This window comes from Neofelis nebulosa, chromosome 11, assembly GCF_028018385.1.
Source record: "Neofelis nebulosa isolate mNeoNeb1 chromosome 11, mNeoNeb1.pri, whole genome shotgun sequence".
NCBI classification, from domain to species: Eukaryota; Metazoa; Chordata; class Mammalia; order Carnivora; family Felidae; genus Neofelis; species Neofelis nebulosa.
In genome coordinates, this window is record NC_080792.1 from 25,500,933 (window position 1) to 25,527,303 (window position 26,371).

The 26,371-nt window shown below is 40.0% G+C and overlaps 1 protein-coding gene and 1 non-coding gene across 9 annotated transcripts in view; one reads left to right on the top strand and one right to left on the bottom strand.

Moving 5' to 3' along the window:
• DYM (dymeclin) overlaps window positions 1–26,371 on the top strand; it is a 357,662-nt gene that overhangs the window by 94,902 nt on the left and 236,389 nt on the right. For all 8 annotated transcript variants that reach the window (XM_058692153.1, XM_058692154.1, XM_058692152.1 and 5 more), the window contains 2 exons: window positions 16,289–16,414; window positions 17,857–17,999. In XM_058692153.1, coding sequence (XP_058548136.1) covers window positions 16,289–16,414; window positions 17,857–17,999 — 269 coding nt within the window. The remainder of the gene's footprint in view (window positions 1–16,288; window positions 16,415–17,856; window positions 18,000–26,371) is intronic.
• On the bottom strand, window positions 8,813–8,878 carry LOC131490673 (small nucleolar RNA SNORD69). Its single transcript, XR_009251184.1, has one exon. It is a non-coding gene; the product is annotated as a small nucleolar RNA SNORD69 (small nucleolar RNA).

Sequence of the window (26,371 nt, forward strand, 5' to 3'; positions counted from 1 at the left end):
TTCTCATTTTAAAGGTAGGGGTGATAGATCAGACCAGAAATTGATACTTGGAAAAGACATTTGAAGACATCTAGTTCAGCTGTTCAGCATTTTAGATACGGAAATTGAAGTGCATGAGTTTGGCGATCAACTCCTGTGGCTGTTGGAGGAACAGCCAAGCCGTACATCATGTGCTTAGATGCAGTGGAGTGGCCAGCGGCTGAGAGGGAGCCCCTGAACCTGGGATGAGGTCTGCCTGGTGTTCTCACTGCCTACTGTGTTGCCAGAGCAGTGCACCGGAAGATGCTTTTGTACATTTTAAAATGCTTTAGGATTATAAAAGTGTATTGTCTTACGCATCCTGAGTACTCAAGAAAAACACTGAATACATTTGCTCTCTGAGTTAATTTTCCTATTTTAGACTTCTCAGTGAAAAGGAGCAGCACTGGGTCACCAACAAGTATAGTGGGCAGAGGGCACATGATGTCTGAGATTGCAGAGAACAAGGCTGAATCATATGGGAACTGAAGGGAGTTTCTGTCATGTTTGGCTGCCCGGGAGGACTGGTGCCAACCTGGCCTTTGGTGGGAAAGATTAGCAGCAGCAGAAGTGGGGTCCTGAATCCTGGCTATCATTTTGCCTGTTTGCATATTTTCCTTGCAGGTTGTGAGCCAGATAATCGTTGGATTTTTAGAACGAGAATTCAGCTTTTCTTTAGCCTAGCCCTTTCATCTTCTATATGATGTCCCTGGAGTAGAAGGGATATGCGTTTCCTAAGGTCAGTTTGCAGGATTCTTAGGTGGCCCTGAAAACACTGACTCTCTGCCTTCAAAGAATTTTTACTGTCATAAAACCAAGACTGGCACGGAATACATTTGTTAATTCCTCTTGCTGTTATTAGTACACGGATAGCAAAGTATGAATGAGGAAGTTCGATAGTAATAATTGCAAAGTTTAATTCTTCAAGCAAAAAATTGATTTTTTTTTTCTTTTTAATTTTGTGTCACTTATATAAGTTAATTCTTGACAGAGTAATTTCTTTTCAGGTATAATCCAGATTACATTACACGTGGATATTTAATACTAGCCATTGATACTGATGCAATTATTTTATTTATTTTATTTTTTAATTTATTTATTTTGAGAGAGAGGGAGGGTGTGCATGCATGCAGGGTAGGGGCAGAGAGAAAGGGAGAGAGAGAGGAATCCCAAGCAGGCTCCACACTGGCATCACAGAGCCAGCCCAACACAGGGCTTGAACACACGAATGAGAGAGAGATCATGACCTAAACTGAAATCGAGAGTCAGACGCTTAACCAACTGAACCACGCAGGCGCCCCTGATGGAATTATTTTAATGGTAATCCATGTGTGCTCATGGCTTTGGAAACAAACAGATAGCACAGAGGGCTTATGATGAGAACAAATGCTGTTTGTCCTATCCCTTTGATTTCTTTCCTCCCCAGAGACAGTCATTTTTGATGTTTAACTGTTTGGGTGGTTTATAGAAATCTTTACCGTTATTATACCTTTATGTATATATATTTCTAAATAATGCTATTTCTTTTTCTTTGAATTAGTAGGCTTTAGTTTTCTGAGCAGTTTTTGGTTCACGGCAAAATTGAGCAGAAAATACAGGGAATTCCCATCTAATCCTTGTCCCCGCACTTGTGTAGCACTCCTACCCCCCTACAACATCCCACCCCGGAGCGGGACATTTGCTGCAGTCGAGGAACCTACATTGACACATCATTATCACCCAAAGTCACAGTTCATATTAGGGTTCACTCTTCATGCATCATACGTAGAATGGGTTTTACCAAACGGGAAATGACCTGGATCCACCATTAATAGTATGATAAGAGTAGACTCACTACCCTGAAAGTCCTCTGTGCTCTGCCTGTTCATCCTGTAGCCACCACTGATCCTTCTGCTGTCTCCTTAGTTGTGCCTTTTCTACAATGTCATACAGTTGGAACCGTACAGTATGTAGCCTTTTCCAGTTAGCTTTGTTAGCAGTATTCATCTCAGGTTCTTCCATGTTCATGGCTTTATAGCTCATTCGTTTTTAGCACCAAATAATATTCCATTGTTGTGATATACTACATGTACATAAATTAACTTCATGCGTGTGTACAGATATAGCCATCATATAAGTTTTAGAGTTGGTATTAAGTGTGTACATTTTAAAATTTGATAAGAATATAAATTTGGTTAAAAAACCCAAACTGTCCCTTAAAGAGATGATATCAATTATTATTTTTTGAAATTTATTTATTTATTTTGAGAGAGAGAGGGAGAGCATGGGGGAGCGGCAGAGAGAGAGAGAGGAGAGAGAGAGAATCCCAAGCAGGCTCCACGCTGTCAGCACAGAGCCTGGTGTGGGGCTCGAACCCATCAACTGCAAGAAAATGACCTGAACTGAAGTTGGACGCTCAACTGAGCCACCCAGGCACCCTAGATTATACCAATTATAGTCTCACCAAAATCATTTACCAGAGCCTCGCCAATATTGCATAAACTTTTTTGTAAGTTAAAAATGGAAATCATAGTGTGATTCTTACATGTATTTTCTCATTACAAGATGGTTTAGCAGTCATTTTCAATTCCTGAGAACTCTTTTTCCTCTGATTCTTGTTTTATGAATGCAACATTTTCAGTTGGCATAATTGGAGTCTGGACATCCATATAACCATTTCAAGAAGTTATGTGGCTATATTTTATTGATGCGTTTGATGCATTGTTATATGTAGAGCACTGGCTCTTTAAGAAACCACGAAAAGGCGGAATGGATATTTGAGTTTATTTGATCTGCCCCCTTGATTTTTACATAAGATGAAGTCGACAGGTGAGGTGGCTTATGAAGGTAATGAGTGACAGTTCTGAGACTAGAATCCAGATTTTTTTGACTCCTAGTCTCCAGGCACTTTCTGTTCCACTATTAAGATTTGTATAAACAAAAGGTATTACCAGGTCTTTGATTTTGTTAACTTTTAAAACCAGCCCCACCACTACTGACAGCATCTGTGATACACTGCACTCCTTCTTAGTCTTTCCTCGTATTTTACTTTCACAGTATCCTTGGTGGCATGACAGTGACAATTCTAAATTTTGGTCTCAATCCTTTGAATTTGTCAGTTGTTTTTGTTAAACATATGTTCCATTTACAGTACTGTCCGTTTTCTTATCCAATAGTAAGTAAAAAAGGAGGATGTTTTTCTCCTCCGTGTTCGTTGACTTTGTCCTTAGCCAACACTAACACCCATTTCATGAAGGCTTTTGTCTTTATCCAAGTGTTCCACTCTGCCCTAGCAGAGCAGTGCAAGGTCAAGGCGCCTGTCCTTTTTTTCTTCACATGAAATTAATAACTTGCTCCAACAGTAGCTTGTTTTAGGACGTTTCCAGCCCAGATGGTGGAAAGTTCTTGGGATAATATGGCAGCCAGAGCAACACTTTGGCTTTTTAAAGTTGACTTTGTTTTGGCGATTGTGTGATGCAGATCTTCTGAAGATCATACAAGGACATTAAAACAAGAAAGATCTGTTAGCTTAAAACATTTTTCATCTTTGAAAAACCACCACACTCAGCATGGTACCATTTTGGTTTCTTTTAAGTACTATTGGCCTGTCTGGCTCTTTTCCCTGATTATTTGGCACTTAGGATAGGCCAATTAATACATTTAAAATTTTGTTTTCACAGAAATCTAACATTACCCTGAGTTCCTTTTTTTGAGCATTATAGAAAGTTACAGCAAGAAATGACAGTAGAGATCATTTTGCCCAAAGTACTTATTTAAAAATAGGAAAGCTGAGGGGTGCTTGGGTGGCTCAGTTGGTTAAGCGTCCGACTTCAGCTCACGTCATGATCTTGCATTTTGTGAGTTCAAGCCCCGTGTCAGGCTCTGTGCTGACAGCTTGCTCAGAGCCTGGAGGCTGCTCCGGATTCTGTGTCCCTTTCTCTCTGCCCCTCCCCTGCTCACACTCTGTCTCTGCTTCTCTCAAAAAGAAATGAACATTAAAAACAAATTTAAAAATAGGAAAGCTGAGACCCAGAGGAATTATTTGTTAAAATTAACAGAATGAGGTGTTTTTTTTTGGTTTGTTTGTTTGTTTTTAATGAAATTTATTGTCAAATTGGTTTCCATACAACACCTGGTGCTAACAGAATGAGTTTACTAGAGAGCTTAGAGGCAGACCCTGAGTCTCCTAATTTTGGACCACTGACTTCTACATCATAGCACAATGTGTTTTAAGTTTTTGTTTGCTCTCATTTCAATATGTCAGCAGACGTGAATCAATGAAAGTTTAATTTTAACATTTATGACAGTCCTCTGTTTTTAGTTCTTGATTAATTTAATTTTAGAGCATATTTTTAAAATATCCAAATACCTAAGTGAACAGTCTACTGCCTCTTCTGGTTCCGCATCCCTCCAGCTGTTCTGTTTGCTTCCATAAGTAACCACTGTTCTTAGTCTCTTCTGTATCCTTCCCGAAGATGTTCATGCGATGCATATGCAGTTATGAGCACAGATTCTTATATCTCCCTGCAGTCACACAAAAGATGGGAAATTATACATACTCTTTTGAACTTTCTTCTTTTTCCAGTCAGCACCTTATCCAGGCAGCTTTTGTACACAGGCGTTTAAAGAGCTTTCTCATTATTGTTATGAGGATATTCAGATACCCCCAGATTTACCCCTCGAAAGTGTATTATTAGGTGGTCGTTAGTGAATTCACACAAGTTGTGAAACTGTCATTACCATCTAATTATAGGACTCCTATTGCCCCTTTGTGATATGAATTTAAAGTATTCTTTTTTCTAAACTTGCCTTTCTTTTTTTTAAAGATTTGAATCTTTTAAGTAATCTCTACACCTATGTGGGGCTCGAACCCACAGCCTTGAGGTCAAGAGTTTGCAAGTTCTACCAACCAAACCAGCCAGGCGCCCCTCTAGATTTGCCTTTTGACTTGACTTATTTGCTTATAGCACGCTTTTGTTTTGACGTGGTAAATTTTCAAAAACGACTTTTAAGAGTCTTAATTCATCCATCGTTGATAGCTTCTAGGCCTTCGGATGTATAAACTGGCTCATTGTTAACATTTTTGACCCTTTCTCTTTCTACTTGCCTTCTTGCACATTTCATTGTAGCCCCACTGGCTTTTTTGGCGTTCCTTAAATATGCTAGGCATGTTCCTATCTCTGGGCCTTTGCATGCGCTTATCCCTCTCCCTGGTAGACTCTTCCTGTGCCTCCTTGCTCCTTGCTTTTAAGTCTTTGCTCAAAAGTCAGCTTCGTGTTGAGTCTTCTTACTTAAAATTGTAACACATCTGTGATAGATTGTCAGTGGTCCCTCAAATTCATTCTTCTCTTTATTAGCATTTGGCTGGGCAGTGGTTGTCCAGGCAGAGATGACGTTTCTCAGGCTCGCTTGCCAGCTAGCTACGGGTGTACCGGAGGAATCGATATATACAGCTCTTACGTTATTTAAAAAGAAATGACTCTCCTTGGAGTGCACTTTTCTCCCTTCTCTCTGGTGGGAAATGGTAACCAGAACAAACTTGGAAGCACATGCAAAGGGTGACAGAGCTTCCTTCCCGGCAGAGCCTTTGAGTGATCTTACTAAGTAGATCCTGCTTGATCTGACTGCTAAGTGGCAGAGAAATGAGCTTTGATCTGGTTTAAAACCTCATTTTGGACTTCTATAGTAGCAGCTTAGCCTCACTATTCCTAACCACCCTAACCATGTACTCCTTATCCAACCTTCATGTGTGATTTTCTTCATGGCACTCACAACCTTTTCATTTACTGCACAGCATTTTTGTCTGTCCCTCTAAAATAGAAGCACCAAAAGGCCTTCTTTAAAGCATGTTTTAAGAGAATCTTCCGTCTTGGCCCCTAGGATTTTCTTTTCTTTTTTTTTAAGATTTAATCTTCTGACCGATTTGGGATTTCTTTTAGTGTGTAGGGTCTGAGGTGTAGATTCAGGTGTTTTTTTCCTTCTGAAAGCAGACCGCGCAGTTGTCTGGACAGTACGTGTACCACTGTGTGTTTGGTATTGTACTGATGAAGTCCCATTCTTAACTTGTATAACAATGATTTACAAATAAGAAGTGGCTGCTCAGCTCTTCAGTAGATGCTTCACAAGAGAGATCATTGTGGTCTCCATCATGATCAAATCTGAGTGACTACAATGTATTTGAACTGCTTTTTAGTCTATGCAAACAAAGAGACGCTAGATGCCCTTCTTTTCAGGCATTAGTTCTTTTTGGTTCTCTAAATCTTACATTTTTATTCATAGTAAATGGTGTATTGACATATGGGAAGTCTTGGTTTTGGCTCATAGTTATAGGCTATTTTGGAAATCAGAATAGCAAATACTGTATGTGCTAGCTTTATCTTGAGTAAAAAGTTTTTACTGAAATGTGTATTTGCTTTGGATAGTCACTAAAAACTAGGTGTCTGTGTTAGAATGCTGTTTGTTTCTTATGAAGGAACAAAATTTCTACGTATAAAGTCTTTCAAATACGCTTTCAACAACAACAAAATATATATGCTTTCAATGAGACTGAATCTGTGACTCTGTGCCCTCAGCCAGTATTTAAAAGTGTAACTTACATCTTTGATTGGCAAGTGTGATGGTTAATTTTGTGTGACAGCTTAACTGAGCTGAGGGGCGCCTAGAGGTCAGACATGGTTTCATTATTTCTGGGTGTATCCGTGAGTGTGTTTCCAGAAGTAGTTAGCATTAGAATCAGTAGACTTAGTGAAGAAGATCATACTCACCCATGCTGGTGTCATCCAGTCCTTTGAGGGATGGATAAAGCACAAAGGGGGAGGAAAGAGATAAATTTACTCTCTTGCTTTAGCCGAGACGTCCATCTTCTCATGTCCTTAGACATTGGGCCTCCTGATTCTTGGGCCTTCTGACTTAGCCTGGGGTTTTTCTGGTTCTCAGGCCTTTGGGTTTGGACTGGAACTGTACCAGGCTTTTCCTGGGCGTCCACCTTGCAGATGGCAAGTAATGGACCCCTCAACTTCCATAATTGTGTGAGTCAGTCCTTCATAGTAAATCTCTTTTTGTCTATATCTATTCCTATACTATTGATTCTCTTTCTCTGCAGAGCCCTAAGTAATACAAGTGTGGCTGACTCATTGTTGTGACCTGAGTGCTTGTGTCCTGAGTGCTTGTGTCCTTCCAAAATTCTTATGTTGAAACCTAACCTACAAGGTGATGGTATTTGGGGGGGGGATGATTAGGTCATGCGGACAGAGCCCTCATGAATGGGATTAGTGCCCATGTAAAAGATACCCAAGAAAGCTTCCTTGTCCCCCTTCCACTGTGTGATGACACAGCAAAATGATGTTCACTGTCAGGGGCACCTGGGTGGCTCAGTCAGTTGAGCATCCGACTCTTGATCTCAACTCGGGTCTTGATCTCAGGGTCATGAGTTCAATCCCCATATTGGGCTCCACGCTGGGCGTGGAACTTACTTAAAAAACACGAATAAAAAAATTTCAAAAAAAAAAAAAAAAAGCTCACTGTTTGTGAACCCAGAAAGCCAGCTCTTATCAGACACTGAATTTGCAGGTGCCTTGATTTGGGCCTTTGGAACTGTGAGAAATACATTTCTGTGCTTTGTGAAGCACCCAGTCTGTTAGTTTGTCAATTACAATCTACAAGCACTAAGGCACTCTCCTGCTAAATTGTTTTTCCCTAGTTACAAAGCTTTGTTACTTTGATTGCTCACAGTGAAGTAAGAGGGGTATCATTAAGAAGACCTATGGTTAAAATGAGGTTAGACATTATCCTCAGACCATCATCACTATGATTTTGTTTCTCAAGGAAATTTCCCAGTAGGCACAGCCATTTGGGAGCAAACATTTCTTATATTCATTTTCTTCATGCTCTTCCTATTTAAAAAGCTTAAATTAAAAATAATAAAAATAGTCACCTGTAATCTCATCTCTCAAGATTGCTTTTTTTATTTTTTGCCTGTTAGCACCTGCATGTATATTCATTCATATAATACATAATGTTCTACTATCTTTGCTCAATATTATGTCGCAAGGCAAATATTTCAGTAAAGTACGTCCCAGAAGCAGATGAGTAATGTGTTTTGTAAGGCTACCATAACCCTGATACTAAAACCTAACGAACATTACATAAAAAGAAAGTTACAGACTGGTATGTCTTATCAATGTAGGAGAAACATATTTTTTAAAAAAATTAGTAAATTGCACCCAGTAATATATGATAAAGGGCATAGCATCATAAACAAGTGGGGCTTATCGGACGAATGTGATATTGTTAAGACTTGAAAATCCATCAACATAATATGCCATATTGGCAGAATAAATTAGAAAAGCCATATGAGTGTCTCAGTAAGTGTGGAAAAAGCATTTGACTAAATTCAACATCCATTCATGAAAAAAAAAAAAAAACTTAGAAAACTAGGAATAGAAGGGAACGTTTTCAATACACGTAAATATGTGTAAAGTGATTGTCCGTTTGCAGTGTTCTTGATTTAGGTTGATACACCATGATTTCTAAATCTATAAGCCTGTCTTCTTTGATTAGTCTTAGCCTTTTTTGCCCACATTAAGCATACCGTCTGTCACTGAGTGCTATTAGTTTTATTTTGTTCCGTATCATTCAAGTCTGGTTGCTCTTTTCCATTCCTGTTGTCAGTGTTTTCATCGCGGTCCTCATAATGTTCTAGCTAGATAATTTATTGCATGTTCTTTGTTTCCTGGGTTGGTCAAAGCATTTCTCCATGTCAATATGTCTCCCAACCTCTGATGCCCCCCTTTGTCCCACTGTCCCTGATTTTGGACACATGAGGCATAGGGTTGAATAGATCACATTCTTCAGTTCAAGGCTGTCATCCCTGCTTCATGTGAGGTCCGTCTCTCCCTCCATTTGATATTCATCTGTTCATTTATTCCCATTCCGTGCTGCTCTTCTTTCCCGTAAACAGCCATTTTAAGTGTGTTTAATGCATTATTTTTATATGTATATGCTCAACTAAATGTTACATGTACATATATTTTTAATGTACATAAATAGAATTGTTACAGAACTCATTCTGTTTACTTATTCCTCTCGGAACTGTTCTTAAATGTTACCCTTGACACTAAATGAACATCTAGTCTGCTGCTGTTAAAACTTCATTGTGTGTATCCACCACATTTTACTTACCCAGTTCCTCAGTGATGGACACCGGGGCTTTCTCCAACTTTGCAACGCCACAAGTAACGAATTGTTTCATAGTTTGTTAGGATCAGGAGTGCGGGCACAGCTGGCGTGGTGCCTCTTGACTCAGATACCTCTTGAGGTTGTAGTTGAGCTTATTGGTGGGGCTGTGGTCTCGTCAGAAGCCTCAGCTAGGGAGGGAGAGACCTGCTTTCTTGATGTTGGCAGGATTCTGTTCCTCTAGGGAAATTGGACTGAGGGCCTCAGATCTTCACTGGCTGTTGACTGGAGGCCTCCCTTAGTTCTTTGCCAGGTAGACGTCTGCATATGTCAGCTCACAACAGGGTGGTTAGCTTCTCCCACAGAAAGGAAAAAAAAAAGAGCAAGAGAGGGTACCCAGCACAAGCTATAGTTGCTTTGTAAGATAATTGCCCCTTGAAAGTGGTTAAAAGTGAGTTATTAGATTCAGCCTATACTCAAGGGGAGGCAGTACATAAGAGCATATGAATAGCAGGATGCAGGGGTTACTGGGGGTTGTTTTAGAGTTTGCCTAGCACAGTCCTCAGCCAGTTGCTGTGAATTTTTCTTTGGCATATATACATATTTGGGTCATGGGTTGCTCTCTAAAGATGACTTCTCTGGTTAATATTTTTATCAGCAGTACATGAGGGTTTATATATCATCATATGCCTGCCGGTACTTTGCTTTCTACAGCATAAAGGGATATCACACTGTCTTAAACTGTTTATATATTTTGTTCTTATTTCCTAGTGGAGTTCTCACCTTTTTCTTGGCCATTTGCAGGAGTTGCTGGCAATATTCTAGATATTAGTTTCTTGTTGTTCTTCTCTGTATCATCTGCCTGTTACCTTTGTCCAAGGTTTCATTTGTTGAGCAGTAATCCTGAATTTTGGTGTGATTAAATGTATTTTTTGGCTTTGTGGTTTGTGCTCTTAGGCTTTTATTTAAGAAGTCCTTTTTTTGTCCTTCTGTTAGAAACTTAGCGTACATTTTCTTGTGTTAACTTTAGCTTTACCATTCACCTCCAGGTCTTTAATCTGTCTGTAGTCGGTCTTTGATAGGGATCCATCATTGTTTTCTTTGTGAAATGAGCCAGGCTTCTGTACAATCTCTTCTGTCCTCATTGATTTGTGGATCCATCTTTACTGTATATTGTTTATGTCTACACCGCAGGTGTGAGCCATACATTTGGTTTGTAGGTGGATTTCTTTTGTTTGTCTGTTTCTTCATGTGTGCAAATACCATGCTGTTTTTATTGTTACAGCTGCATAGCATGGCTTGATACCTGGTAGTGAAAGGCCCTCTCATCACTCTTCATTTTCAAGGTTGACTTGGCCATGTTTACTCTTCCACAAAAAGTTTATTTCATTTATTTTATTTTTTATATATAATTTATTGTCAAATTGGTTTCCATACAACACCCAGTGCTCATCCCAACAAGTGCCCTCCTCAATGCCCATCACCCATTTTCCCCTTTACCCTGCCCCCCCATCAACCCTCAGTTTGTTCTCAGTATTTAAGAGTCTCTTATGGTTTGCCTCCTTCCCTCTCTGTAACTTCCCCCCCCCCCCTTCTCCTCCCCCCTGGTCTTCTGTTAAGTTTCTCAGGATCCACATAAGAGTGAAAACATATGGTATCTGTCTTTCTCTGCCTGACTTATTTCACTTAGCATAACACTCTCCAGTTCTATCCACGTTGCTACAAAAGGCCATATTTCATTCTTTCTTATTGCCAAGTAGTATTCCATTGTATATATAAACCACAATTTCTTTATCCATTCGTCAGTTGATGGACATTTAGGCTCTTTCCATAATGTGGCTATTGTTGAAAGTGCTGCCATAAACATTGGAGTACAAGTGCCCCTATGCATCAGCGCTCCTGTATCCCTTGGGTAAATTCCTAGGAGTGCTATTGCTGGGTCACAGCGTAGATCTATTTTTAATTTTTTGAGGAACCTCCACACTTTTTCAGAGTGGCTGCACCAGTTTGCATTCCCACCAACAGTGCAAGAGGGTTCCCGTTTCTCCACATCCTCTCCAGCATCTATAGTCTCCTGATTTGTTCATTTTAGCCACTCTGACCTGCATAAGGTGATATCTCAGTGTGGTTTTGATTTGCATTCCCTGATGAGGAATGACGTTGAGCATCTTTTCATGTGCCTGTTGGCCATCTGGGTGTCTTCTTTAGGAAAGTGTCTATTCATGTCTTCGGCCCATTTCTTCACTGGATTATTTGTTTTTCGGGTGTAGAGTTTGGTGAGTTCTTTATAGATTTTGGATACTAGCTCTTTGTCTGATATGGCATTTGCAGATATCTTTTCCCATTCCATTGGTTGCCTTTTAGTTTTGTTGATTGATTACTTTGCAGTTCAGAAGGTTTTTCTCTTGATGAGGTCCCATTAGTTCATTTTTGATTTTAATTCCTTTGCTTTTGGAGATGTGTCAAGTAAGAAATTGCTGTGGCTGAGGTCAGAGAGGTTTTTTCCTGCTTTCTCCTGTAGGGTTTTGATGGTTTCCTGTCTCATATTCAGGTCCTTCACCCATTTTGAGTTTATTTTTGTGAATGGTGTAAGAAAGTGGTCTAGTTTCATTCTTCTGCATGTTGCTGTCCAGTTCTCCCAGCACCATTTTTTAAAGAGACTGTCTTTTTTCCATTGGATATTCTTTCCTCTTTTGTCAAAGATTAGTTGGCCATACCATTTGTGGGTCCAGTTCTGGAGTCTCTATTCTATTCCATTGGTCTGTGTGTCTGTTTTTGTGCCAATACCATGCTGTCTTGATGATTACAGCTTTGTAGTGGAGGCTCAAGTCTGGGGTTGTGATGCTTCCTGCTTTGGTCTTCTTCAAAATTACTTTGGCTATTCGGGGCCTTTTGTGGTTCCATATGAATTTTAGGATTGCTTGTTCTAGCTTCGAGAAGAATGCTAGTGCAATTTTGATTGGGATTGCATTGAATGTGTAGATAGCTTTGGGTAGTATTGACATTTTAAAAATATTTATTCTTCCAATCCATGAGCATGGAATGTTTTTCCATTTCTTTGTATCTTCTTCAATTTCCTTCATAAGCTTCCTATAGTTTTCAGCATACAGATCTTTTACATCTTTGGTTAGGTTTATTCCTAGGTATTTTATGATTCTTGGTGCAATTATGAATGGGATCAGTTTCTTTATTTGTCTTTCTGTTGCTTCATTCTTAGTGTATAAGAATGCAACTGATTTCTGTACGTTAATTTTGTATCCTGCGACTTTGCTGAATTCACGTATCAGTTCTGGCCGACTTTTGGTGGAGTCTGTTGGGTTTTCCATGTAGAGTGTCATGTCATCTACAAAAAGTGAAAGCTTGACTTCATCTTTGCCAATTTCGATGCCTTTGATTTCCTTTTGTTGTCTGATTGCTGATGCTAGACCTTCCAACAGTATGTTAAACAACAGCAGTGAGAGTGGACATCCCTGTCATGTTCCTGATCTCAGGGGGAAAGCTCTGTTTTTCCCCATTGAGGATGATGTTAGCTGTGGGCTTTTCATAAATGGCTTTTATGATGTTTAAGTATGTTCCTTCTATCCCGACTCTCTCGAGGGTCTTTATTAAGAAAGGATGCTGTATTTTGTCAAATGCTTTTACTGCATCGACTGACAGGATCATATGGTTCTTGTCTTTTCTTTTATTAATGTGATGTATCACATTGATTGATTTGCAAATATTGAACCAGCCCTGTAGCCCAGGAATGAATCCCACTTGATCATGGTGAATAATTCTTTTTATACGCTGTTGAATTCGACTTGCTAGTATCTTGTTGAGAATTTCTGCATCCATATTCATCAGCGATATTGGCCTGTAGTTCTCTTTTTTTTGCTGGGTCTCTGTCTGGTTTGGGAATCAAAGTAATGCTGGCTTCATAGAATGAGTCTGGAAGTTTTTCCTTCCCTTTCTATTTTTTGGAACAGCTTGAGAAGGATAGGTATTATCTCTGCTTTAAATGTCTGGTAGAATTCCCCAGGGAAGCCATCTGGTCCTGGATTCTTATTTTTTGGGAGATTTTTGATAACTGATTCAATTTCTTCGCTGGTTATGGGTCTGTTCAAGTTTTCTGTTCCTTCCCGTTTGAGTTTTGGAAGTATGTGGGTGTTTAGGAATTTGTCCATTTCTTCCATGTTGTCCAGTTTGTTGGCATATAATTTTTCATAGTATTCCCTGATAATTGCTTGTATTTCTGAGGGATGGGTTGTAATAATTCCATTTTCATTTGTGATGTTATCTGTTTGGGTCCTCTCCCTTTTATTTTTGAGAAGCCTTGCTGGAGGTTTATCAATTTTGTTTATTTTTTCAAGAAACCAACTCTTGGTTTCATTGACCTGCTCTACTGTTTTTTTAGATTCTATATTGTTTATTTCTGCTCTGATCTGTATTATTTCTCTTCTGCTGGGTTTGGGGTGTCTTTGCTGTTCTGCTTCTATTTCCTTTAGGTGTGCTGTTAGATTTTGTATTTGGGATGTTCCTTCTTTCTTGAGATAGGCCTGGATTGCAATGTATTTTCCTCTCAGGACTGCCCTCGTTGTATATCATAGTGTTTGGACTGTTGTATTTTCATTTTCATTTGTTTCCATATATTTTTTAATTTCTTCTCTAATTGCCTGGTTGACCCATTCATTCTTTAGTGGGCTGTTCTTTAACCTCCATGCTTTTGGAGGTTTTCTGGACTTTTTTTCCTGTGGTTGATTTCATGTTTCATAGCATTGTGATCTGAAAGTGTGCATGGTATGATCTCAATTCTTTTATATTTATTAAGGGCTGTTTTGTGACCCAGTATGTGGTCTATTTTGGAGAATGTTCCATGTGCACTCGAGAAGAAAGAATATTCTGTTGCTTTGGGATGCAGAATTCTAAATATATCTTTCAAGTCCATCTAGTCCAATGTATCATTCAGGGCCCTTGTTTCTTTATTGATTCTCTGTCTAGATGATCTATCCATTGCTATAAGAGGAGTATTAAAGTCTGCTGCAATTACCACATTCTTATCAATAAGTTTGCTTATGTTTGTGATTAATTGTTTTATATATTTGGGGGCTCCCGAATTTGGTGCATAGACATTTATAATTGTTAGGTCTTCCTGATGGATAGACCCTGTAATTATTATATAATGCTCTTCTTCATCTCTTGTTACAACCTTTAATTTAAAGTCTAGTTTGTCTGATATAAGTACAGGTACTCCAGCTTTCTTTTGACTTCCAGTAGCATGATAGATAGTTCTCCATCCCCTCACTTTCAAGCTGAAGGTGTCCTCAGGTCTAAAATGAGTCTCTTGTAGACAACAAATAGATGGATCTTGTTTTTTTTATCCATTCTGATACCCTGCGTCTTTTGGTTGGAACATTTAGTCCATTTACATTCAGTGTTATTGAAAGATACGGGTTTAGCGTCATTGTGATGTCTGTAGGTTTCATGCTTGTGCTGGTGTCTCTGGTACTTTGTGGTCCTTGCAACATTTTACTCACAGAATCCCCCTTAGGATCTCTTGTAGGGCTGTTTAGTGGTGATGAATTCCGTCCATTTTGTTTGTTTGGGAAGACCTTTATGTCCCCTTCTATTCTGAATGACAGACTTGCTGCATACAGGATTCTCGGCTGCATATTTTTTCTGTTCATCACATTGAAGATTTCCTGCCATTCCTATCTGGCCTGCCAAGTTTCAGTAGATAGGTCTGCTACTACCCTTATGTATCTACCTTTGTATGTTAAGTCCTGCTTATCCCTAGCTGCTTTCAGAATTATCTCTTTATCCTTGTATTTTGCCAGTTTCATTGTGATATGTCATGCAGAAGATCGATTCAAGTTATGTCTGAAGGGAGTTCTCTGTGCCTCTTTGGATTTCAATGTCAGGCTTGTCTTTCATTCAGTTGAAGGAATAAGAACAAATAGGATTGCATTTTACGTGGTTAATATTTATGACAGTTAAAGAAATGTCAGGAAAGAGAATTTTTCTATAGTACTTTAAAAGTAAGATTTCTGATTAGAACTGAGATTTATCCATTATGTAATAATGTAAATTGCATGGACCTCTTGTGTTGTTTTGTATACTTTGCTTTTAAAAGAGATTTCTGTCAGCAATAACCCCTTAAAATATCTGGTAGAATTTAAGCGTGCCCAATTCTAGAATCAGGTCATATTTAATTTGTTTAATGAGCCTCACTTAAGTAGATGTTAAGTGGGTTTTGTTTTTGTTTTGTGTTTGTTTTTGGTTTTTTTGGTTTTTTTTTTTGGATTTCCATGCATATTTTAGTTCTGTCAGAATATTTTGATATTCTTTCGGAGCTGTTACTCTTTTTGTTGTGTTGTTGAAATCTCCACTTCCCTGATCTGTTCCTGTTCCCCGTGATCATCATGTTTCAACTTTTGCAGTAACTGAAGATTACTTAATGCGTTTATTCTTTTTTGTGCTTCCTCCTCAGCCAAAACCTTGTTTCCTTTTTCTTTGACCTAAGACTTATTTCTAAAGAGAGTTAATGATCTTGGGAGGACAGGAGTAGTCCTTCATAATAGAAATATGCTTAATAAAACAGGAATAATTTGTTCACTGTCCATATTTTGCTGAACATACACAGGTGGCCTTATGGAAGCAGACACTAGAGATGGGGGGATGTAAGGTATACATTGTTCTGATTGTTAAGTGATTATCAACACGAAAAGGCATGGTTTTCTTCCCTGCACTGTGACTTACTCTTAAATTTGACAATCTGAATATTGGGTTTCTGCATTATAACCAAACAGGGACGAACCTAAGGTTTTAGGGTTTATCTTCAAAGCAGAACGTTGCTGCTAACTGTTTCCATTCTACAGTAATAGACTTGTCATTCAGCAGGAGATTGGAACTGGAAAATAGGAAAGTAATGGGATGCCTGACCCGAGTACAAAAGCTAATGGTTGGGAAAAGCTTTCCTATTTTTGCCTGACTTAATTTTTAGGTAGAACACATTAGTTCTTTGTAACCTAGAAACGTATTGAATATTTAGATTGAGTTTTTAAATGTATAGTTTATTTAGAAAAGAGCAGTCCTAATCTTCCAAAGTGATCATTATTCTGTTTGCTTCCTGTTTCTGCAGAGATATTACATATGAAATCTCAGTAGAAGCTGTATCGACAATGGTGGTTTTCCTTTCTTGCCAACTCTTCCACAAGGAGGTTTTGCGACAGAGCATCAGTCACAAGTATTTGATGCGAGGTCGATGGTATGTTTCTATTTTACATTTTTCTACCTTCTTTTTTTTTTTTTTTTTTATTGTACAGATCTCTGTCTTGGGTCTTGTCCTCTAACCTTAACGTTGTCCCAGATGTCCCGCCGAACGTTTCCTTCGGTCATTCTGTCCACACTTCAAACCCCACGCATAAGTAACCCACTTCTGCTTTCCTGTTTAAACTGCCGGTCCTCCCCATCCCTTTCATCCCCCAGCTTCTTACCTTCTCAAGTGGTTTCTTTGTAGAAGTGAAACGTTGAAGTCCTCCTCCTTCTTCCTTCTGCATCATTCTCTATGTGTAAGCATCCATCAGTCATGTCTGTCCGCTGAAGTTGTTTTCAGTCTCCCCCTCTCACTAGTCCCGTTGAAATGACCATCATCTCTGCCCTGTCACCCTGTGTCTGGACTACTCCAGCAGCCTCTTAGCTGATGGTTCCTACTTTCACGTGGTCACAGATACTTATTGTGTGGCGACCATGTGCCAGACATGTGTTAGGATGGGGGGCTCTGCTCTTGAGCAGAAACTTAGAGTCTCCTAATGGGGGGCTGGGAGTAGATAGAAAATACACACACACACACACACACACACACACACACACACACACATCTTCTATTGACACAGTCTTCACAGAACTTGAGATTGTAAAACAGATACAAATCAAGTAGCTTTGATGGAAGTTCTCAGAGAGTGGGAGCTCTGTCTTTGTCATCTCGTCCTTGCTGCCTTGGTTGTCTGTGTGTCACCTCTCTCCTTGAGTATCCTGTGGCACAGCCATAGAATCCCTTAAGGCTCTTTGGAACATATTTGAAAACCGCTGATAATAGAGAAGGAGCCTGGGCTTTGGCTCAGGATTCTATTACAGAGTTTTCTCTAGATGGCAGGAATTGATTTATCACCTTAATTTGTGGACACATATCCCTTTTCACCTGCGTTCTCTCCCTTCTCCTCTCATTCCATTACTTTAAAGCAAAGAGTGTTAACATCTAAACCACTTGTATGCATATGTGTCTTGTGTGTGCATGCATAAATTGAATGATTTCATACTTAAAATGTGTAGTCTTTTGTATTAATGCTTTCTTAATTCTTGTGTTTCCCTACTGATTCTATGGTACTATCTCCCTTCAAGCACCAGGTACCGTATAATACCCTGAATTAATAATATCTCACCTGTTATACGGGATTACCAGTAAGGTAACTGAAGCTCAAGAGTTGAAGTGATTTGAGCAACAACTGTGGCATAGAAACAGGAAAGCCAGAATTCAGCCTCAAGTCTGATCTCAAAGCCCACGATCTTCACCGTTATGTGACAGTGCTAGGTTCCTTCGAAGTGTTAATCCCTTTAATACTAATAGAGTCTGTAGATTCTGTTTATTGTTATACAAAGTCAGGCGACTTCCACGGGTTTGATTTTCTTCTTTTTTTTCTTTTTGTGTAGTCTTCCATACACCAGCAAACTTGTGAAAACCCTATTGTATAACTTTATCAGACAAGAGAAGCCGCCCCCTCCAGGAGCACACGTTCTCCCACAGCAATCCGATGGGGGCGGACTGCTGTATGGACTGGCATCCGGAGTAGCAAGTAAGTCTGATCAGGTTTTGTCAGTTCTCTGGCGTAGATAGAGTTTGTCTAATCAGCATAAGAAACTGCGTTTGCTTGGCTGCCACTACTGATGGTTACGTCGGCCCTGTGCAGCTGGCTGAATGCGAAATACCGGAAGTAACTGAACATATTTTGTCCATTTAGTGCAGCGATTAATGCGGTGAAATATATGCAAATAACGAATAGATTGTTTACCTGTAAAACACCACTTTCCAAGAATAATGTTTATAAATATGCATAATGCGTGTGCTTTAGCGGCACAGTATTATACAGTTAAGGTCTTGGAAACCTTTTACTGCTGTGCTGTATGAGGAGACACTGCTGTTTTAGAGGCGTTATTGGTCAGGATCTTACGTGACTAATTAGGTGTAGTTTTCTTGTTAGACTCTGTGTTTTGTTCATTCAGTGACAAATGAGCACGTTTTGAAGAATTTTGTATTGAATTCTGGAGTGGCACAAACACGGGTTTTATCAGATGGGAAGCAGATTTCATTAACTGAGGGAAACCTTTCCCTCCCAGACAGTGAAGCCTCATTTCCGGTTCACGGTGTCGGGCGTGAAGACCCTGGGAGTGGCAGCAGGAGCTCTGGTCCTTTCTCTAGTTAGCGTGGCGGGCCCGTGTCGTGTGAAGTCACGGAACCCAACCTCCTGCTTTATTCTGAAGGAGAATCAGAAACCAGGCTGGCATCGCGGCAGCTGTAGGGTCTGCAGGCGCCTCTTACTAAAGCAGCCGCATAGGCCGTCCTTGCGTAGTGCAGGGCTCGGCTCTTTGAAGGAACTCTACGTCGAGCCCAGTCCCACGGCCGAATCCTGGCTGCAGCGTGCCCTCCACACCGCGAGGGATAGCAGTTTGATGTGGAAGTGTAGTCCCGCTTGGTAATGTACTAGGTAATGAGTCTTGGGAACGTCTTTGGGTTGAAAGACCTCTGTTGGGCACCTGGCTGGCTCAGTCAGTTGCGCATCCGACTTCAGCTCAGGTCATGATCTCGCGGTTCACAAGTTCGAGCCCTGGAGCCTACTTCTGATTCTGTGTCTCCTTCTCTCTCCGCCCCTCCCCTGCTCATACTCTGTCTCTCTCTCTCTCAAAAATAAATAAAACATTAAAAACATTTTTTTTTTAAAGACCTCTGTTGACTTCTGGAATTGGTCTCTGGGCAGGCTTTCCAGATTTGCCTTCCTTTGATTTCTTTTAACACTGTGGGTTGAATTACGTTTGTGCTCCCTCCTAGCTCTGTCCTCCGTGCTGAGCAGGCTCCCTAGCATGCCAGACCCGCCAAAGTCCATTCTCTGCTTTGCTCCTACCCGCTGCCCTCGTTTCTGATGGGGAGGCATTCATGGCTTCCGAACGCAGCATAGCACTGGCTTCTCGTGTTTTCTTTTTTCGATCATTAAACTGGTATGAGGTTGTAAAAGCTGAGTATTTTCCAGTACTTCGGTATGGTTGGGGATTTGGGGCGGGGGTGGGGAGATAGTATAAGTTCATTAACTGCTTTCTTCGAAACAATGCCCATTCTTCGCACTTTTCTGGTTTTTGTTTGTTTTTTAAGGGCAAACATAGATTTGTGTGTAATGTTTAGTTTTTCTTGGAGTTATGTGTCGTCAGAAGAATGTCCAGTATGGGAATGTGGTGTCATCAGTACCAGGTGCCAGAAACCTTTTAAACTTCAGAGCTGTTTCTACCTAGTTAGCAGTGTATCAGAAGGAAGTCCCTTAATTTCCCTAGCTTCCGGTTTTTTTGTCTGTTGAAGGAGAAGGTCGGAATAGATGATCTCTGAGCTTATTTCCCTATAACTTGCAATGGTTCTATGGCCTTTCTTCTCACCAGTAAAAAATTTAACATTCAGAGTCAGGGGGAGAGGTGGCAGTGAAAAAAATTTAATATTCAGTTAAGGGCATTAAAATGGACTTAAGATTTTTAGTGTGCTATAGTCACAAGACATTTTACGTACCTTCTTACGTCTTCGTAAGATTAGTCATATAAAGGTATAAATCATGATGGAGTGATTATTCATTATTTCACAGTAGGTGACTCAAAGGATTACAAAAAAACAGCCAAAGGATGTTCTCTTCCTAAAAAGTACAGCTATTTATTATTTATTGCAAAAAGGATAAGAAAGGAAAAATAGTCACGTAATTTTGAATTAAGCCACATTCTGTGAAAGTCAGTCAGGTTTACAAGAACATTTGACTTCAGTTGTATGACCACTTTTGAAGATCTTTTGGTGGGTAGTTAAGGAATTTTCTTACTTTTTTTTTTTTAAAGTTTATTTATTTATTTTGAGAGAGGGACCCAGAGAGAGAAAGTAGGGGAGGGGTCGAGAGAGAGGGGGAGAGAGAGAATGCTAAGCAGGCTCTGCACCAGCAGCGCAGAGCCTGATGCAGGGCCCGAACTCCCAAACTGTGAGATCATGATCTGAGCTGAAGGTGGGGTGTTTAACCGACTGAGCCACCCAGGTGCCCTGGGAATCTTCTTACTTTAGCATCGGCTTAAGAAAAATATGACTTGGAAGCTCCTGCCTGAAAAAACAAATACTCCAAAGCCAAATATAAACTCTTTTGGGTGACATTTATCTTCACCGGGATTGAGTTTTTCCTGATTATAGAAAGCCATTTCCTGTCGCAGCAGTGTACGTATGGTAGGTTTGACTTGATTAATTTCCTTTGAAACCGAGCGCCTTATTTTGGAAAAGTTTATAGCTTTGGATGGTGAAGTTTTGTTGGCACTAGCAGGGAAGAGGAGCTTGCTCGTGCTAGGTGAGCAGTGAACCACACATCTGGACCCTCACAGGAGTTAGGCAAGGCCTTCTCCGGTTTATCCTCACTTTTTCAGATTTATTTTTAGTTATTCTACTGCTGTGTTTGTTTCTCAGACTCTAGCCAAAACTCTGTTACTCTTTACATGCCTTACGCTTTCTCCCTTTCATGTCCTTTCTTGGATTATCTCCTTCCACCTACGATCCTGTTTCCTCCTCTCTGACTTTTTTCTGCCCGTCCATCCGTTAAGCGCTGTCTCAGGTACCACTTCCTCCACGAAGATTTCCTGTTCTCTCCTAGCCAGGGGGGATCTTTTCCTGTGGCGTACTTAGCACTCTGCTTTGTGTTACGATTACTGTGTGTAGACATCACCTCCGCACCTGGGCTCTACACGCAATACAATGAGAACTAACATGTATATAACACTTGAGAGGTCATAGAACAACTTCTTGTGTATTTCACTTTATTCTTGTAGCAACCTTGTCAAACACATGAGTTCACCTTTTTAATGTGATTGATGAAGAGATGTTCCGGGTTATTATCTAAGATCACATGGGAGGTGATGTTGGTTTGCACTTGAGCTCAGTTTCTTTGACTCCTGACCTTTGCTTTCTGGTCGTTTCTGATCAGCACTTGAGTCCTGAGTACGTCAGCTGGTGCTTGACTTACACGAGCATGTTCACTGCAGTCTCCAGCAGAGCACCTTACGTTTGTGGATTGTCAATAGATTCTTGTTTGTAATTAAAGACCAACAGCTAATACCTTGTCTACATTCAAGATAGATGTGAATTCAGTTTATAATAACATGTCTATCGTTTATTGAATGCCTTCTGTTTTGCAGTCACTTTATTATTATCTTTTTCTTCTCCAATTTTTATTTAAATTCTAGTTACCTAACATATACTGCAATATTGGCTTCGGGAGTAGAATTCAGTGATTCATCACTTACATACAACACCCAGTGCTCATCACAACAAATGCCCTCCTAAGTACCCATCACTCATCTAGCCCATCCCCCACCCACCTCCCACCATCAATCCTCAGTTTGTTCTCTATCTTTAAGACTCTCCAATGGTTTGTTTCCCTCTCTCTTTTATCTTTTTATCCCCCATCCCATATGTTCATCTGTTTTGTTTCTTAAATAAGACATATAGTGCAATCATATAGTCTTTCTCTGATTGACTTATTTCACTCAGCATAATACACTCTAGCTCTGTCCACGTCATTGCATGTGGCAAGCTTTCATTCTTTTTGAAGGCTGAATAATATTCCTGTGTGTGTGTGTGTGTGTGTGTGTGTGCGTGCGCGCGCGCGTACGTGTATTTATCCATTCATTTCCAGTTACTTTAGTGGCTAACTTATGTACAGTTACAGTAGCTGACTCACCTCCTCTTTATTTTGTAACATTTTATTGTGGAAAATTTCAAAGATGGATAAAAGTAGGGAGATTGGTAGAATGAATCCCCATCTATCCATAACCCATCTTTAAGAATTATCAACATTTTGCTATTTTTTCCTCATTTATCTGCTTCTTGTTCTTTTTAAAAAGCTTTATTTGGAAATAAGTTCATACATGTATAAAAGTTCAAAAACTAAAGGTATTATAAAAAATGATATAGTATCCAGATCCTATTAGTTTTGTATCTCTATTCTCTCCCTGCTTCTCTCCCATTCTACACACACACACACACACACACACACACACACACACACACAGGGTTTGTTTTTTTTTTTAACCATTTGAGGGTAAGTTACATGCATTGTGACCCTTTATCTCTAAATATTTGAATGTGTATTTCCTGAAAGGGGATATCTCTTACACAACCTCAGTACACTTACCAACTTCAGTAAATTCAGTATTCAGCCACCCTTAAAAACAAATGTTTATTTCTTTGTCAGTAAAACTTAAGAAATAGAGATTTCCTCTGTATTCTGAAATTTGCTTTATTAATACAGTATCATTTGGGTTGCACCTAAATTGAATTTTTACAATTAGGTGTTCTTGTCATCATGCTGCTAACAACTTATCTATCTCAGACTAACTGCTCCATGATGCAGCCCCCACACCTTTCTTCTTTCTGTTTATTATTGGTCCTGCAGTATGCAGTGAGTGTTTGGATGATGTTTGAATAGAAGGCAATAAATAAATGGAGGAATTGTTATTATCTTTTAATGACCACTAGTAAGTTTTTTCCATAGTTAATGAGAGCAATGAAAATTACTTGTATGGATTTTGTTCTTTTTTAAAAAAGTTGTTTTCACACGTGTCAAGTGTGGTTTCTGTCTTTCCCTGGAAGTGGTTAGGATCAGTCGTACATTAATAAAATACTTTACCGGGCAGCAACTGTGATACATGCCAACAAGCCTCTTCATAATTTTGCAGTACAAGAAATCATGGTTTCCTTCCTCTTTATAGCTTTTTAGTGTAGATGTTTCTCTAAAATGCTGACAAAATGGAAGAAGAACCAAATGATACATCACTTTACCGTTTCCAAAAGAATGCTAGAATTTTAATTAACGTATCCTTTAATGAATCGTAGAATTCCAAGATTAGGAGAAGTGAGGCTAAAGGGCAGCAGGTGACTTCTCAACATTAGCAGTCCATCTGGCATAATTAAAAAAAGTGCACGCACATGCGCTTACACCCTTTAATTTCTAAGTCATTACACATGTGCTTGGGCCCTGTCATAGACATTTTCAAGAAGCATTCTAATATAGCTGGTCCATTTCAGTACCACTCACTTGGTCTGGGTCCCTTTCCCGTGCTTGGATCTATTTTGCTGTGGGCCCATCATTACACAGTTGAGTGGTACTATTACCTACTGAGGAATATATTGTTGTCAGGCAGCTCTGATGGTTTTAACTGACCTTCTGCTCTTGTGTTATCTTGGTTGCTCTTCTTGTTGTTCTCTTCATTGTTTTCTGTTGCTGATGAGGTTCATTGTATCAGTTTATCCTGAAGTGTGACCATTGGTACAGTACTCCAGCATGAAATAGATTGGAGTCTAAACTCCCTGATTCTGGACATGGCATTTTTTTTTTATTAATCTAGACTAAGTGCTCATTAACTCTTTTGGCAGGTACTATTCAGTTATTAATGAGTTTTTGTTAGTTTGATCATCTCAGTCTTTTCTGTACCTGCAACTTTACGTCCTGTCTTTCCCCTCCAGGTTTTATACATGCAATGTTCAGTGTGTCTCAAATATAGTTTTCTGAGGTATGGTATGATCCACAATTTTAACTAACGGTAATATTTGCGCTTATTTTCAGCCCTACATTATCCTTAAACAGATATTTTGGGGCTTCCTCCTTTATTCATGGCTCTGTCCTTGGCACCATATTGAAAACAGATTTACTCATTCTATGACGTTTCTTTATTTTTGAGAGGCAGAGAGAGACAGAGCACGAGTGGGGAGGGGCAGAGAGAGAGGGAGACCCAGAATCCGAAGCAGGCTCCGGGCTCTCAGCAGTCAGCACAGAGCCCAATGCAGGGCTCGAACTCGTTTACTACAAGATCATGACCTGAGCCTAAGTGGGAAGCTTAACCGACTGAGCCACCCAGGTGCCCCCAGATTTACTCATTCTAATTCCTTTGTGGAAAGCAAGGTGTTTCTGTAGGTGGCACCTGTTAAATAACAAAGAAAATTAATGTATTGAGGGCTCTTGTGACTTTTCTACATAGACTCAGTTTCATTTCCTGGAATCCCAGCGAGGATTAGCTGGGGTGGAGGTGGGGGACAAGAGCCTGGTTTTCCCAGAGAGCAGACCTCAGAGTTGATGAGGATTCCCACAATTTCTCCTGAGTTTTAGGACTTACCCACAAGGTTCTTCATGAAGCTAGAGCTCGTCGTCCCTTAGTGGCAAGAGGTGCTGGCCAGGCCTCTTGGGAGTTCACACCAGCGCCTTCCCCTCGCCTCATATCTCCACTCTAGATTATACCACAGGGAGCTCTCAGCTGACTTTTCTCTCATTCCTGGAAGTCCTTGTGGATAAGGATACATTGCCAGAGCTTGATATTGAGAATCAGATGATTTGGAATGGAGTCCCAGGTCAGCATGATCTTAGACAAGTTCTTTACCTCTTTGAATCTCATTATCCTACCACATAAGCCTGATAAACAAACAAGACATTTTGTACCAGGTTATTGTGAAGAATAAATGAGGTATTGTATGTAAAATAACTTCTGAAACTATACAGCATCTCTCCTCACCGAATAACTTTTTTTTAACCTGCATCGAAGCTCCTCTGCTTTTTGTTGAAGTCAAAATAATTTAAAAGAAGATACATTTAATTAGATGATGTGAGTGATCAGAAAATCTCTGATAAACTTATGTGAGTCTAAAATTTCAGAGAATATTTTGTCTTTTTGGTCTGTTCGTCAGACTTCAAAATTTATGTAAACAATGTTTTGAAACACCAGCCGTGTTTTTGCTCTTTCTCCAACTGGCTTTCCATTTTATGTGGTGCAAAATTTGGCCAATGACAGTCAGAAAGGAAAATCTGATTGTTAAATAGATATTGCCCACAAGAGAGTTCTCCTTGCTTCCTAAATGAACTTGCCTTGACAACAATTGCTCTGGTACCACTTCTTATTCACTGATTTATCTGAAAAATATATAATTTCCTTTCGATAGTTTGTGAAACTAGCCAAAGACTTTAGTACAAAAAGATTTGATGCCGACCTAACCCGTATCGTAATAAATACTTCAGATGTTCAGCTCATCAAAGGTATCAGTAGTATTGGTAGCCTTAGTTACAGTTAGTAAGGCAGTTGATACTTAGTTCTTACTTTACGCTGTAAGCATTTCACCCTCCCCTGATAAAGACGTTCTGCAAAGCCAGCGATCGAAGACACTGAACCTCTCTGATTGTAATGCGACGGAGCAGGGTATATGGTGATGACACATAGCTCACACAGCTATAATAAAATACCGTAGCCTGGATGGTTGGAACAACAAACACTTGCTTCTTTCAGTACCAGAGGCTGGGAGGTCTAAGATCCAGGTGCTAGCAGATTTAATTCTTGGTGAGGGCCCTCTCCCTGGCCGTCTCTCTGGCGAGCTCTGTTTTCACACGGTGGAGAGAGAAAGCTCTGGTGTGTCTTCCTCTTCTTGTAAGGGCGTTAATCCCGATGTAGGGTTTCCACCTTCGTGACCTCCTCTACACCTGATCACCCCCAAAGGCCTCCCGTGTTGTTACCATCGCATTGGGGGTTAGGTCGTTTGTTGACAGCTAAGGCATCTCTAAGTGCCGGTCATTCTTTGTTTTAAACCACAGCCCTGCTTGTGGTGGGGCCAGAGCAGGCCAGTCGCAGCCTCTCCCGACCTCACAAATGTGTTTTTTGTTTTTTTAAAAAGGACATTCCAGAAGGTGTAAGGAGTCCCTCCAGAAATAATTCTGTGATTGAAACAGATTGTTTTCTTTTCTGATTTTGGAGGCCACCATTTACATCGTCCTTCGGAGGGATTGGCTCTAGATTTTGATAATCGGAATTGTGTAAGGGATGCAAGTGTGAGATTGGCTGTTGGTGTCAGGCACCTGGAACTCAATGCCAGTCCTGCTGTCAACCGACTAGGTGTTCGCTGTTAACCTCTCAG